Source organism: Onychostruthus taczanowskii, unplaced genomic scaffold, assembly GCF_017590055.1.
Source record: "Onychostruthus taczanowskii isolate IOZ18803 unplaced genomic scaffold, ASM1759005v1 scaffold13, whole genome shotgun sequence".
Lineage (NCBI taxonomy): Eukaryota > Metazoa > Chordata > Aves > Passeriformes > Passeridae > Onychostruthus > Onychostruthus taczanowskii.
This window is the reverse complement of record NW_024498462.1, coordinates 708,668-723,652: the sequence shown is the minus strand read 5'-3', so window position 1 is coordinate 723,652 and position 14,985 is coordinate 708,668. Positions and strand designations below refer to the sequence as shown.

The 14,985-nt window shown below is 58.9% G+C and overlaps 1 protein-coding gene across 6 annotated transcripts in view; it reads left to right on the top strand.

Moving 5' to 3' along the window:
- The window catches only part of DLG3 (discs large MAGUK scaffold protein 3), a 76,738-nt gene that overhangs the window by 50,192 nt on the left and 11,561 nt on the right, over positions 1-14,985 (top strand). For 4 of the 6 annotated variants that reach the window (XM_041396549.1, XM_041396546.1, XM_041396545.1 and 1 more), the window contains 8 exons: positions 37-206; positions 558-694; positions 1,003-1,147; positions 1,282-1,441; positions 5,127-5,283; positions 5,610-5,712; positions 11,008-11,122; positions 14,629-14,805. In XM_041396549.1, coding sequence (XP_041252483.1) covers positions 37-206; positions 558-694; positions 1,003-1,147; positions 1,282-1,441; positions 5,127-5,283; positions 5,610-5,712; positions 11,008-11,122; positions 14,629-14,805 — 1,164 coding nt within the window. Of the gene's footprint in view, positions 1-36; positions 207-557; positions 695-1,002; positions 1,148-1,281; positions 1,442-5,126; positions 5,284-5,609; positions 5,713-5,968; positions 6,047-11,007; positions 11,123-14,628; positions 14,806-14,985 lie in introns of those variants that run through there. The other 2 variants (XM_041396547.1, XM_041396548.1) reach the window with 2 other exon arrangements.

Here is a 14,985-nt window from a genome sequence, read left to right as displayed (position 1 = left end):
TCCCCAGGGATGCTCAGGGCCATGCTGTGCCCACAGGGTGAACGACTGCGTGCTGCGGGTGAACGACGTGGATGTCTCTGAGGTTGTGCACAGCAAAGCTGTGGAGGCCCTGAAGGAAGCAGGCCCCGTGGTGCGGCTCGTGGTGCGCCGCCGGCAGCCCCCGCCAGAGACCATCATGGAGGTTAACCTGATGAAGGGCCCCAAAGGTGAGCCCCCTTCTCTGCTCGCTTGGCCAGGTGCCCCACTGCCCCACAGGACAGTGTGGGGTGACCCCTCGGTGTGAGATGCCATGAGATGCAGGGCAGCCTCACGGGGATGTGGGATGCAAGGTGGCACCGCTGCAGTGCAGGATGCTGCAGGGTGGCCGAGCAGCATGCAATGCTGTGGGACATGGGGTGTGGGACAGACCCACAGTGCTGTGCACGGTGGCCAGGCTGGGGTGGCTCATTGCCTGCTGGGTTTGGGCAGGGTGTGAAGCCCAATGAGGCACAGGAGCTGTGATCCCTGTCTGTATGTCTATCTGTCTGTCTCTCATCTGCATTCTCACTCTCCCTCAGGCCTGGGGTTCAGCATTGCAGGGGGCATCGGGAACCAGCACATCCCTGGGGACAACAGCATCTACATCACCAAGATCATCGAGGGAGGTGCTGCCCAGAAGGACGGGCGCCTGCAGATTGGGGACCGGCTGCTTGCGGTAAGCCCCGTGGCCACAGCCAGCCGTGAGGAGAAGCTGAACAGGTTCCACTGTGATGCAGTGTGATCCTGAAGCCCAGCACCCATCCTGTCAGCAGCTTCACCCTTCCTCCCTGGGGCTCCTGCTGGGATGTTGCTGTGGGAGGGCAGGCACACTTATGGCTGCAGGCAAGAGGGTCAAACCCAAGGCGATGGTCCCATGCCTCTGGAGCTACTGTGGCACCTCCCCTATGGAAAACCACTCCCGCAGGGCTGCCCTGGTCCCTGCCCTCCTGCTCAGCCCCGTCACCCAGCCCTTTCCTCTGGCAGGTGAATAACACAAACCTGCAGGACGTGCGGCACGAGGAGGCAGTGGCCGCCCTGAAGAACACCTCTGACATGGTGTACCTGAAAGTGGCCAAGCCTGGCAACATCCACCTCAACGACATGTACGCGCCCCCCGACTACGCCAGCAGTACGTACGCCGCTGGCTGGGCACGCGGGGCTGTGGGGCACCTCAGTGCTGGGGTGGGGAGCAGGGCTGGGCTGGTCTCCGTGTCCTCATTGAGTGTGGATTTCTGCTCCTGATGACCTTCTCCTCCCCTGCAGCCTTCTCAGCCTTGGCTGACAACCACATAAGCCATAACTCCAGTCTGGGCTACCTGGGCAGCGTTGAGAGCAAGCCTGCCTATCCCATCCCTCCCCAGGTGACTCCGTCCCGGTACTCGCCTATCCCTCGGCACATGATCGGAGACGATGACTTCACCAGGTGAGTACCAGACAGGAGCATCCCTGTCATGCTCCTCCTCATTCCCTCACTTTCCCTCTGTGGTGGCTTGGTGTCATCCCCACTGCCAGTGCAGAGCCTCAAAAGGCCATTTGGAGGTGCGTGGTGCAATGCCTGAGATCCCCATAATGAGCTCTGTGCTCACCCCCTGAGACCAACCCTGCTGTGTCAGTCTCTGGCTTGCTGCATTCACTCCCTCTCCATTCCCTCTCCTACTCTGTCACAAGCCTTACACAACTGCATTTCAGCTTCGTTCTCTTGCTTATTTCACAATGCCTGCAAAACAAGGTGTTCCCTGCCCTGATGGTGCCATCCTGGCACAGGCTGCCAGGATGTCCCCAGGTGGAGCTGTGACAGGGGTGAAGGGCCAGGGGGAGCACAGCCTTGCCAATAAGCCGTGCTCCCTGAGACTGGCGTCCCAAACCACCTGCACTCAGGTGTAATTCCAATGACTGCCAGCCCCTGGCCTGACAGCCTCCTGTCCAGCCCTGGCACAGCCCCTTTGCCCCTGTAGAATCCTTCATGCTGCATGAACAGGTTTGTTTCCTGAAGCCAGGAAATAAAGAAAAGCACAAAGAAAACATTGCTCTGAGCCTAAATAAAGTGTAAAACTTCTCCAAAGCCTCAAGCTGAGGGTGGGAGAGAGACACCTGGAAAGTCCTGCTCTGCTAGCTGATTCTTACAGCTTACCTTCTTCTTGTCACAGCCTTGGGGCCAGTGCTCTGAATGTGCTATCCCCAGGGCCAGGGCGGTAGGGCTTAGGCTGATTAATGAGGACCAGCACTCGACTTAGGCTTAGGGCTGGCTCTGCTGTTTAGAACAAGGTTGCAGGCTGGTTTTGGGAGTGTGCCTACAGTGGAAGATGCAGTAGCTTTGTCCAGGATTCTCCCATTCTGCAGATGAGTGGTGGATGCTGGAGTGGGAGTCCCTGACTTGCCATCTGCTCTCAGGTCTGTCATCCTCCTGGAGAGTGTCTGCACTCATCTTTGTCATGGGGCTTTCTCACTTCTTGGTGCTCAGCCACAGCTGGGTGTCCCTGCACACCATGACCTGTGCAGCACTGTCTTTCACCCTCACCCACCTCTCCCACAGGTCTTGGCACCATCAATGCCAGTTCTAGAGCATGTTTCTGGCACTGCATCCTCAGCAGGTGTAGCAACTTCTGTGCTGTCAGGGCACAGGGGGATGATGCCACAGGCAGGAGCAGTGCTGTCTGCCATTACAGTGCACCACAGAAGGGACTGAGTCCCAATATTTGCAAAACACACCAGAGACCCTGGTCCCAGCAGGTGTCCCTTCTTGCACATGCCAACATTCCCATTTGTGGATTAGAGAGCAGAAAGAGCAACCCAGCTGAGCATTAGCCAGTGGCAATGGCACAGTGAGGGCTCAGCAGTGGCTTGTCAGTGGCAGTGCAGTGATGGCCCAGCAGTGGTTCCATGGTGGCTTGGCAGTGACAGTGGCACAGCAATGGCTCAGTAGTGGTTCCGTGGTGGCTTGGCAGTGACAGTGGCACAGTGATGGCTCGGCATGGTTCAGTGGTGGTTTGGCAGTGACAGTGACACAGCAATGGCTCGGCAGTGGTTCAGTGGTGGCTTGGCAGTGACAGTGACACAGCAATGGCTCGGCATGGTTCAGTGGTGGTTTGGCAGTGACGGTGGCACAGCAATGGCTCGGCAGTGGTTCAGTGGTGGCTTGGCAGTGACAGTGGCACAGCAATGGCTCGGCAGTGGTTCAGTGGTGGCTTGACAGTGGCCATGGCACAGCAATGGCTCGGCATGGCCCTGATGCAGCACGTGCTGGTGGCCACTAGAGGATGGTGCTGCCTTGTGGAAGGCCCCACAGGCTGGCACCACTGTGGCACTGTGCCAGACACAGCCCCCTGCTATCCAGCAGGTCCACAGCCTGCAGTGGGCTCAGCATTCGGCTCGTGCTTCCCAGGACGTTGCTGAAGGCCTCCTGTGCATTGCTGACCCCCCACGACAGCTCCATTGCTGTGGGTCTGCTGGCACCAAGATTGTGCACTGGGACCAGTGTGATCCAAATGCAACTCACTGGTGTGGGGAAAGGCAGCAGCTGCCCTGAAAAAGAAGCTTTCTCCCATGAGGCTCTTGCCAGCCATTCCTTAGGAAAAGCAGAGGTCCAGTATCCAGCCTCTCCCCCTCCCACGGGCACAGGTGGTGCTTAGATGTGGCTGTGGCTCCAGTGACACTCACATCCTGCAGCACCTAGGGCTGGGAACCAAAGAATCTGTTTTCCAGTGAGCTCCACCACAGCAACCCAGACCCAGCGCAGCCCCACAGGATCCCCTCAGCTGCTCTGTGCCGAGGTCCCAGTGTTAATACTGTGACATCCAGCAAGGCATCTGCCTGGAGGATCTGTGTCATGCCTCCTGTGAGGAGGATGGAAGCCAAGACCACGTCAGGACTGAGACCTGTGATGTACCTGTCTGGGGCTTCATTTCCTGCCCTCAATCTTGTAGGGTCCCTTTACCTTCCACCAAAATGTCTGGTCCTCTCAGGTGCTGGGGATGCTCCCCCCTACACTGAGTTGAGGATGCTGCATGCAGCAAAACCCAAGGGGCAGAGCAAGTTCATCTCCTGGTTGGAGGCAGCGTTTGCAGACCCAGAAACCTGACCTATTTCTTCCCCTGAGAGAGCTCTAGCCCTAGGCACAGCTTTGCTGCAGAGGAACTGCTGGCTGCAACCCTCCCTGTCCCCTCACAACTGCCCCTAAGCCAAGTTCTGTAATATCTTGATGTTACAGAAGACTTGGGGTTGAGCATCTTTTGACTGATCATCTCCATGGTTTTCCTGATCTCCTGGTTCTGGTGTGTTCCAGCCCCCCACCCCAGTGCCCCAGGGCTCTCTCAGCACAAGTCTGCCAGCATTTTAGGGTGCCTCACTCAGTGCCATGCCTGGGCTGCAGCATCTCTCCTAACACAGCCCAGAGATTTCCCTCTGATACCTGGCAGGTGAGTGGTTGAGCTCCATGTCAGACCTTTGGTCCTTGTGGTATCCAAGGAAGTGTCCAGGAACCAGCCACAGTGGATGCACTGATGGTCTCCAGTATCATGTATCAATCACCACCAGCCTGTGCTAATTGTCTGGCATCATTTATTCCTTATTTCAATCCAGAGCTTCAGCTGGGAGCTGCCGTTGTTCCCATCACAGTGGTTTTTTCTCCCAGACAAAAACTGACACAGGAGTTCTGCGATGCCAAGCTGTCTTTCTGCTTTTGCCTGCCTATTGTTTGAGCTGTGACAGAATTAAGACATCAAAAAATGCAGGACTTCTGTTGAGCTGTGCAGGGTCTGTGGCACTGGAGGGATGCATGGGGCTGTAGGCACACTTACCATGCTATGGAGGGGCTTAATCCCGCCCTCCTGGCTCATGGCATCTGATGCCACCATGCAGTTCAGTGTTTCTGTGTGTCATTTCACAGTGGATGCTCTGTCTCTGTCCATGCTGTGTCTCATGTCACTCCACCTGCCACCTCTTCAGACTCTTTATCAGTCTCCACAGTGCTGAGGGCTGAGTCACACCAGGCTGCACTCGGGTGACTCCAGCCCCACCAATGTGCCACGAGCCCTGGGCACAGAAGAGCCTGTCACCAGCTTTGCTTCTCCTCACCTCGATGTCTCCCTGTCGCTTATGTGTCATTCCAGGGAGCCCCGGAAAATCATCCTACACAAAGGCTCCACCGGCCTGGGCTTCAACATTGTTGGGGGGGAAGATGGCGAGGGGATCTTTGTGTCCTTCATCCTGGCTGGAGGCCCTGCTGACCTCAGCGGGGAGCTGCGCAGGGGAGACCGTATCCTTTCGGTGAGTTGGTGGGGCACCCACTGCCCCTTCATGGCCCCCCACAGCCCCGGCTGGGCACGGTTCTGTGGGATTCATCCCGGGTGCCGGTGTGTTGGCACGGCCCCGGGGTGGGGACAGCGCTGATGCCTGCGCTGGCCGGGGACAGGTGCCGGGGATGCCGGTACTGGAGGTGCCGGTACCAGGCGTGGTGCTGGGGGTGCAGTGGCAGTGATGAGGCTCTGAGAGAGTGGCTACCGTGGGTACCGGTGCAGGGGCGGGGCAGCGGGGCAGACCCCCGTGGTTCGTGCCCCACGGGTCCGGTTCAGCGGAGCCGCTCTGTCCCGCAGGTGAACGGCGTGAACCTTCGCAACGCCACCCACGAGCAGGCGGCGGCGGCGCTGAAGCGGGCGGGGCAGACGGTGACCATCATCGCGCAGTACCGGCCCGAAGGTACCGCCGGGGCGAGCGCGGTCGGGACCGGGACCGGGACCGGGGGCGACACCGGGACCGGGGACCGAGCGGGACATGCAGATGAGGGGTGTGGCTATGCAGATGAGGTGGTTGTGATATGCAGATGAGGGGGCGGGGCGTGGCTGGCGCGCGGTCGGGAGGCCGGGGCGGGGGGCTGCGGGCGAGGCGCCGCCGTGGGGCGTGGCCCGGGGGCGGGGCGGGGGCCGATTGGCCGGCGCGGAGGGGGGCGGGGCCGCGGCGTCCCGCCGGCCGTGCCTGCGCGGCTTTGTGTGAGGGCCGGGCGGGTGCGGGGCCGCGGCCGCCCCGCCTGCAGGTGAGCGCCCAGCGCCCCCGGGCAGCTCCGCCGGGACCCCGCCGGCAGCGGGGCCGCGGGGGGGCTGCACGGGCCGCGGTCGTCTTCGGGGGAGGGGGAAGAACTCTGTTTGCTGGAGGGCGTCGCCGCGAGGCCCGGCTCCGTGGGGTCCCACGGGCCTCGCGGTCGGGACCCCGCGGTCGGGAGAGCTCGTGGCTCCTGGAGGGCGACCACGGTGCGGGCGGGGCTGGAACCGGGGCGCCGCTGCTGAGCTGGGGCTCGTCCCCCCTCTGAGCATCCCACCTGCGGCGCCGCCCCAGGCTTTGGCTGGGTTCGGATTCCCTGGCCGCGGCCGGGGCCGGTGGTCCCGCCGGGGCAGCGGCAGGGGAGCGGCGGCTGCCTGCACACAGCGCGGCTGGGCGGGAGCGCTGGGAGGGCGCCCCGCCGGCCGCGGGGGCCGGGGCTGCTCCCGGGGCTGCGGCCGTTCCCGTCCACTGGAAAACGCGTCTGTGCTGGGCCCCGCTGGTGCTCTCCCCGGCTTTCTCCAGCAGCTGCTCCGGTCCTCGCCAAGGAGGCCGATGTCCCCCTAGGCATGCCCTTCATCTCGTGCCTCTCTGTGGCACCGCTGGGCGAGGTCCTGCTGCTCCCGGTGTCCCCTGTTCCTCCATCCCATGGCAGAGGCCACTAGGGCATGGAGTCATTGGTGCTGCTCAGGGCTGTGCTGTGGGTGTGGGGTTTGTTTGTTTTGGCTTTTTTTTTCTTTCTTTCTTTCCAGGAAGCGCTTAATGTTCTCGTATTTCTGGCTCCCTTTGCCACTTGAGATTTGGCAAAGACACCAACCAAGAATGGTTCTTAAATGTCAGACTGGACAAGATGTTTTGAAACCCCCTTAGACCAGGCAGAAATGTCAGCATGTTGTAGCTGGTGACTTTCCGTGTCCCTGGTGGTCCCTGGCAGGTGTGGGCAGCAGCGCCCGGCACAGGGCTGCAGCCATCCCGGGAGGCAGCGTTGTGGCTGTGCAGTACAGGCTGTTGTAACTTGGAAGTTGCCCTCAGTGCTCCAGAGGCTTGAAGGGCTGGGAGTCATAGTGAGATCTCCGTGGTGTGAGCTCCCAGTGTGAGTGAGGCTGGACCCACTCAATGGGCTGTGTACTCTCAAATGTTTGCCTTTTCTGTGTTTGTCATGTGGAAAGAGCAGGAGAGCTGGATTGTAGGGTGCCAAAGGAGGAGATGCTGGTGGAAAGATTTGAGTTCTTCCCCGCTAGCCGAGGTGGAGGATGGCACCTGTCTCTCGTGCCTGAGCGTGGGCAGGGCTTGCCTTGGGGTGCTGGGTGAGCACAGTGTGCTCTGTGTCTGACCTCGCTGGGGCTCCAGGGGGGCAGAGAGGCTGCTTGTGCAGGTCTCGGGGGATGAGGGACCCTCCTTGTTTTGTGCTGCCAGACACTAGGAGGGAAAAAGAGCAAAGACCAAACCAGGAAAGGTTAGAAAGAGGAGCTGCTGTCCTGCCTTTCTTCTGAGCACCAGCACCTTTGACCACTACTGCCTGGTGTCAAGGATGGGGAGTGATGGTTCCTTGGAGTTTTTGTGAGGTCTGTTCCCTCTGAGCACGTCTCCCCCTGACCTTTGCGTGCTGCTGTCACCAGCACTTGGATTTAGCAATTCCCCCTCCTCACACCCCATGCAACAAAGCTTTGGCATTCCTCACCTGAAAATATAAAAAGTCGCATTATGGCCTTTCTCTGAGTCAGTCTGTTCAAAGGGGAGCTCCAGGGCTGTGCAATGAGTTCTAAAAGCTTCTGAGCTTTCCCTGTGGCTGTGCTTCCTTCTGCTTTCCTCAGCTTGTGGAGGGAGGTATCTGTGCAGAGGGAAGGTGTCTGGGGTCAGGGTGCTAAAATGCTGGGCTGAATCTGTCAGTAGTTTTTGTAAGTGGCTGGGCTGAAACCTGTGACTGAGCATTTCTGGGCTGTGCTGGTGGCCTGGCCTGGCAGAAGAGTTTGTATACAGAGCTTCATGTGTACTCAGGGGTTGCTTTCCAATGTAGCTCCCTTGTCTGCCAGCGTCTTTCCTTAGTGCTGTCTCCTGGTGCCCAGATGCAGACCCAGGGCTTTGTTGGCTTTGCTGGGTGTGTTTGCAGGTGTGTCACACACGTGTGCTGGCTCTGGGATCCTTGGGGCAGGCAGGTGATCCCTGCCTGTTGATAGTGGTCTGTAGCATGTGCACACTCAGGGATTCCACTCAGGATGGAGCTCACCCCAGGGGACGGAATCAGGCCAGCTCTAGGAACACCCACACCCTGGAAAGGGAAAAGCAGTGGGAGGGTGCAGGGGTGTTTTTATCCAGCTGCTGAGTGAGAAGAGCAAACATCCTGGCACACGGTGCCATGGCACTCATGGCAGGAGGTGCCAGCTCACCTGCTACATACTTTTCAGTCTTGATAAACATGTCCTGAACGTGTTGAACACTGTGGAGATCAGCCCAGGCTCACCTCCCTGCTGCACCCTGGGCAAGCTTCCTGGGAGGGTTTCAGCTGCACAGGAGGTCTTCCAGAGTTATGGTGCAGAGCAAGGTGGCCCTAACATAGGGAGCAAAGGCAGGAGCACCCCTTGCTGGGGGTGATCTGCTGGTAATTGTCTCAGACTGTTCAGTGTGCATTTAAAGGGTGCCCATGGCACCTGGCAGTACCCTATGCTCAATCCTGGGGTAACCTTGTTTCCCCTGCTCTGGGAGGGAGGCAGTGGGTTTGTTTTGGGGCTGGCTGCTCCTCCACTTTCTGCCCTCCCACAGCTGGAGCAATGTGGGTTGGTGGCTCCTTGCAGACCTTTCCTAGGGCAGGACTGTGTTTGCTCCCTGAGAGCAGCCCCTGTCCTTCAGTTTGCTGCAGGCAGCCTGGTTTGTGCTTCTTGCCATGTTAGTGGGCTTTTCCCACCCCTCCCAGCTGTGTGGCCACTCCAACAAAACTAGGAAAGGCCCTTTCCATGGGGTGCCCCAGCTGAAATGGGGACATTTGAGAACTTTGGGCTGCTTGCAGGGGGAGGCACATGCCATTTCTGGCAGGGCAGTGGCACCCACAAGTTGCCCTTCCAACGCCCCCACCCTGATGCTAGGCATGGAGAAATCTCCTTTTGCCCTGTGTTTCCTGTCCAGTCACAGGCAGTGCATCCTCCACACTTGGAGAAGAGTTTTGTGGGAGGAGTGTGAGTCTGTGTGGCAGGAGCAGTGGTCCCCTCAGTGTGGGGTGTGCAGGGAATCTGTGCCCCGGCAGGGTTTGCCATGACCTGGCTGGGGACGAGGGTTGCAGTGGTGCTTTCTTGGGGAAAACAGCCCTTCTGTACCAAAGAGGGTTTAAAAAGAAGCTGTACCCACTTCTGACAGATGCTCCTCTGGGATTCAAGAGCGTATGGGTATTGCAGGGCAGAATGAGCTGTGTGGGTCAAGAGACGTGGAGTGAGATGAAGCTCACTTCCCTCTGCTGAGAGCTCTGTAAAATCCTGCTGCTGCTTGGGTGGCAGAATTCAGTTTTCTTGTAAAATAAGCATTGTCCATGCCTTGCTGCATCTGTGTTTCCCTCTGCCAGCAGGAAGGCAGGTGAGGCAGTGGGTGCCCCTTGGCACAGGGCAGCCAGGGGTTCTCATGGTCTCCACGTTAAGCAGCTGACCCTGCCTGGTGCTGCAGCAGCTCTGGGTGTTGTAAGGCAGGAGAAGGGGCTTTGCATGCAGTTTCTGTGTGCCATCTGGCAGTTTTTGTGTGTATTGCCTTTTTTTTTCCCCAATCCTTAAGTAAAAATGTATCTTTGGTAGCTGGGTGTAGCAGGGGGATACCCAGGCTGTAGGGCTGGAGTCAGGAAATGCCGAGCTGCAGCTGCCTCATCCCATAACCCCAGCCCTGCTTTTGTCTGCACTGACAGTGCATGGGAGAGGGGCTGGTTCCCAAACAAAGCCCACAGAGCATTTCTGAGCAGTGTTGCTGTTCTTCCTATGTGATGTGGCTCCACAGGCCCAACACTGCTGTGGCTCTGCTCTGCAGCGAGCGCTCACCTCCACAGCTGAGCTGCCATGCTCCCCTCCCTAGAATTAAAACCCAAGCCACATGTAAACCACTGGGTCATGGACAAGACTTTCTAGGCAAGTCTTACAGCAGGGATGAGCCTCGTCCTCTCTCACCTTTAACTGCAGGATGTGCCTAAGGAACAAAATCAAGGATGTGAGGCAAGGTCTGGCAGTGTGGGCTGTGGCAGTGGCAGCAGCTTTCCTGGAGCCACAGTTGCACTTTCCTCATTCGGCCCTGGGTAGGGAGGCCTGGTGCCTCCACCCTCTGCGTGTCAGCCCGACCTTTACACCCGGCTGAAGGTCGGGCTGGTGCAGCGCCGGGTGCCGGGGTGGCGGCTGCTCCTGCCCAGCTGCCTGGCAGGAAGCTGCTGGTGTCTTCTGGAGGGTTCCCCAGCTCTTCCTGCAAGTCTCTGTCACTGGGATGTAGAAGCAAAAGGTGAATTCCTCCTCCCTGCTCCTCTTCCAAGGGCAGGGACTTTGTGTTTTGCCTCCCTTTCCCCATTGCTGCTGAGGAGAAGGTCTTTGCTGCCAGCATAGCGGTAGCTGGGGACTCCCCCAATGGCTGCAGTCATATCTCCCTGCTCCAGCTGAGGGGCAGTGGTCTCCTGGAGGGGCTCTTGCTCTCTCTCCATGTTTTGCACTGCTCTGTAGGTCAGCAGGTTGCCAAGTCCCAGCCATTCCCTCAAGGAGCTGCAGCTCAGCTGCAGTGGAGGTCATAGCAGCCATTGCCTGAGCTGCTGTGGGCAGTTGTGGTGGGGTTGGGAGCAGCTGGAACACTGCCCGCTCCAGATGCCCTGCCTGGACTCCCGCAGAGTTCTGTAACTTCTTCAGCTTTAGTCCCTCGTGTGCGGGGACAGACAGGCTGGTGGGCAAGCTGCCTTGTGGGGATCAGCCCGGGGGTCAGCTGTGCCTGCCCTGAGCAGCCCTGTCCCCGCAGAGTACAGCCGCTTCGAGTCCAAGATCCACGACCTGCGGGAGCAGATGATGAACAGCAGCATGAGCTCCGGCTCCGGCTCGCTCCGCACCAGCGAGAAGAGATCACTCTATGTCCGGTAAGGCCCCGCCTGCTCCCGGCAGCGACCGGCACATCCCTGCAGGGCTGCGGGGTGGTCACAGCTCAGCCTGGGCTGTGCAGTGCCTCGGAGGGTGGTGTGTTGGGGGACATGGGGAGTGAGTGCCGTGGGTGCATCACAAAGCCCAGAGGGTGCAGCAGGGAGAGCGAGGCTTGTGCACCGGCTTTGCAAGGCTGGGTGCTCGCATGCCTCTCCCAAGGATTGCTCCAGTTTGGAAAGCAGTGGTCTCTGCAGAGCCTCGGTGGCTGCTGGCCAGCCCAACACGCTGGGGAAAACAGGGGAATGGTGGGCATCCAGCCCTGCTTCTGCCCCAGGCAGCTCGTGGCAGCTTTCAGGGCACTCTCCTCGAACCAGCTAACAGGCTTCTCCTTGTCTCGTCCTGCCACTCCTGTGGCAGGATCTGGCTGGATGGGAGATGAGCTCTTAGGACGATTACTGCTCTGAGCCCTCAGAGCACTTTTGGTCTGGAGCCAGGTGCAGGACAGGCAGGCAGGGGTTAAACAGCCATGCAGCTCAAACTGCTGCAAGTCCTTTGTGGACAGGACAATCCCTGCCTGCCTCCTGCCACCTCCTGCCTGCCACAGCGCCCGTGGGATGAGCGCTAATGAGTAATTTTAACTTGGTAATTAAAATAATCCTGTAAATCCTTACTCTGCACAGCCTGTTGCAGGTGAGGCTGGCAGGAGCAAGGGATGCTTCTTCTCCTTCCCTGTGAGAAGGATGGCAAGGGCCAAGGCTGCATGTGCCTCGCCTGTATCTCCCATTGCATGGCTGCTCCATGAGAAGAACATCAGGCACGGTGGATGTGTTGCAAGCCTGGTATGGCAGAGCTGCAGCTCTGGGTTCCTGCAGTTCACACCTTCCCACAAGTCTCTGCAGGCGTCTTGCTTGATTTAGCATCTCAGGGCTTCCTGGGGGTGTGTGACAGCTGGGTGCAGTGTTGAATAAACATCTTGTTAGTCCTGCCCTCACTCTGCTGCTGTCCTGTCTGTGGAGGAGGGTTTAGGCTGGGTCCAGCTTGAGTTGAGCCTGTTCTCTGCCTGGAAAGGTGCTCATGTATCAAAGTATTCCTGTGAACCAGAGAGCTCCCTGTTGCCTCCACACTACTAGCAGCATTTCTTCATTCTTGGTGCGTTCCCCCCATGGGGCTTTGGAGGCCTCCACAGCACTGTGTCCCTCACACATACCCAGGTGGAGCTGGGCTGTGCCTTGCTGAGAGGGTGATCCCAGCGGAGAGCTTTTCCCCAGTGTGGCCCATCACAGCACTCTGCTCGACACACACCCTGCAGACGTGCTTGAAAGAGCTGCCGGGTGCCCAGGCTGCCCCAGCCCTTCTGGGCGGGGTAGTTTCAAGCACAGTTTACCCGAAACCAGCTGAGCTGCTGCGCTGTGGACAGGACATCAATTACAGGACTTGCTGCCTGAGTCAGCCCTGTGGGGCTGCACTGCGTCCTGTGTGCTGTGGGAGGGCTGGAGCTGGGCACCTGAGTGCCTGCTGGAGCTGATTTGGGGTGCTGGAGTTTCAGCAGAGGCAGGGGCAAGGCAGGTTCACATCCTGCCTGTCACCTCCCTGCACTGCCGCAGGGCAAAGTCTGCCAGCGCTGGGGCCGTGCTGGGTGGGGATGGAGGTCAGGCAGGCATTGTGCCTGGGCACCAGGAGGAAGCCATGGGAGTCCTTGGCACTGCTTCCCTGCCCTCCAGCCAAGCCATCTGCTCTCCTGGCCGTGGGTGCTGGGAGCTGGCCTGGGGACGGAGCGGAGCTGCCGTCTGCCCCTGTGTCCCCGGAGGAGCACCGAGCCACGGTGGGTCCTGCATGCCAGCCCAGCCAGGGCTGGTCTCCTGGGGCACCGTGTCTCGGGGTGGCCGGTGCCTCCTGTGCTGGCTCTGCAGGTGTCCTGTCCCTGCAGAGATCTCGCTCTGCCTGTGCTGGGGTGCAGTGGCTGCTGCCAGAGGAGCATGGGCCCTGTGCCGCTCTGCAGGGAGTGGGCAGGGCTCCTCACAGCCTGCCTGCCTTTGGGAACCGGCCTGACCAGTTCCCCAGGGCCTTGGCCAGCGGCACTGACCTCACAGCGGCCTGTCAGCCACATGCAGCCTTATCTCTGGCCTGGAGCTGCCTGCAAGGCTTGATTACCTCCGGCCAAAGCACCCTTTGGTGCTCTGCTGCCAGCTGCAGCCACGCTGCCCTGCAGAGGGGACAGGCACAGGAGCTGCCCCAGCCCTGAGCAAGCTGGACAAGGAGAGCAGATCTGCTGGCTGAATGTATCTGGATGCATAGGGCACAAAGGTCTTGTCCCAAAGAACCCTCCCCATGAGACAGCCCTTCTTCTTCCCATTCAAGACCCAGCCCCAAGTGCCCTGAAAAGTTTCATAGCCCAGCACTCCCCTGGCAGAAATGCCCTCCAAGTTCTGCTGCTCCACAGGGACATGCCACATGATCCCACAGCCCTTCCCCTTAAAGTGTTCTTTTAGACCCCCTTTGGAGTCCCTACAGTGGAAGGGGGTAATGAGCAGGACAGAGGATGTCTCTCCTGCTTGCAGAAGGTTTATTAGGGCCAGGATTAAACCAGCAGCAAGCCAGTGTTTGCAGTGCCTGGGCCCATGCTGGGCTGGGGGCCAGTGGGGCCAGTGTCCCAGGAGCAAATACAGAGGTTTTGCTGCCAGTGCTTTTAGTGACTTGTTCCTTTCTTTGTCTTTTTGCAAGCTGATGCATCAAAGCAGACACAGTTTGTGTGATCTGGCATTAGTAGAACAAGTTGCAGGTGAAGCCACTGAGAACAGCTTATGGGTACAGGCTGCAGGGCTGTGTGTGATGTACATGTGCAGGAAAAGTATTAGTGCTCCTCTAGTAAAAAAACAACCTCTTTTCTATAGCTGGTTAGTTTAATTTTGAAGATAATTTTAAACTCAATAAACTGTTCTCAAGGGAGGTGTTTAGGGGTATGAAAAGGATCAGTTGTGGAAGCAGATATATATACTCTGAGATGCATTCCTCATTCACGGGCTCTGTACATAAATAAAGGCTGTGCTCAATGCCTTGGTGGTCTGGTGGGCTCTGCCTGTGCAACCACCCACCAGCAGTGGGGTCTGATGTTCCCCATCCCATTCCTTGGCCCTACAGCCATGGAGGGATGGATGGTGGGGAGCAGCCCTTCCTCAGGCTGCTGCTGTGGGTCTGCCCTGCTCAATAAGCACAGACACTTTCAGTGCATCTATGGCTCATGTGCATCCTGCAGCTGAGGTCGGCAGTGAGTTCTCTCAGTCCAGTCTCAGTCACTCTTGTTCCTGCACTGCACTCTCCAGGGCTTGTGCTGAGCCTGCCAGCCCAGGGATGTGCAGGTGGCTGGCAGCACTGCTCGCCCTGGCAGGGCTTGGGTTAAACTTCATAAGGTATGAAGGTGGCAGTGCCCCAGGAGGCTGGCACTGCTGCTGCCCTCGCTGCCTGGCCGTGCTCAGAGAAGGCATTGCTGCTCTCTGCTCCTCCCCAGAGCCCTGTTTGACTATGACCGGACCCGGGACAGCTGCCTGCCCAGCCAGGGGCTCAGCTTCTCCTACGGGGATATCCTGCACGTCATCAATGCCTCGGATGACGAGTGGTGGCAGGCCAGGCTGGTCACACCCCACGGCGAGAGCGAGCAGATCGGGGTCATCCCCAGCAAGAAGAGGTGAGTGTCCATCAGCAAGAGCTGTCACACTTGTGGCCCCAGGATTTCCCTGAACTCTGCAAGCCCTGCAGCCCCCGGGGCCCTGCTCAGGCTGGCATCTCCTCGTGGTCCCAGTCCACCTACCCCTGTGCAGCATGCAGGGCAGCTTGGTTGGGCTGAGGCTTTGCAGGTCTCCTAGGC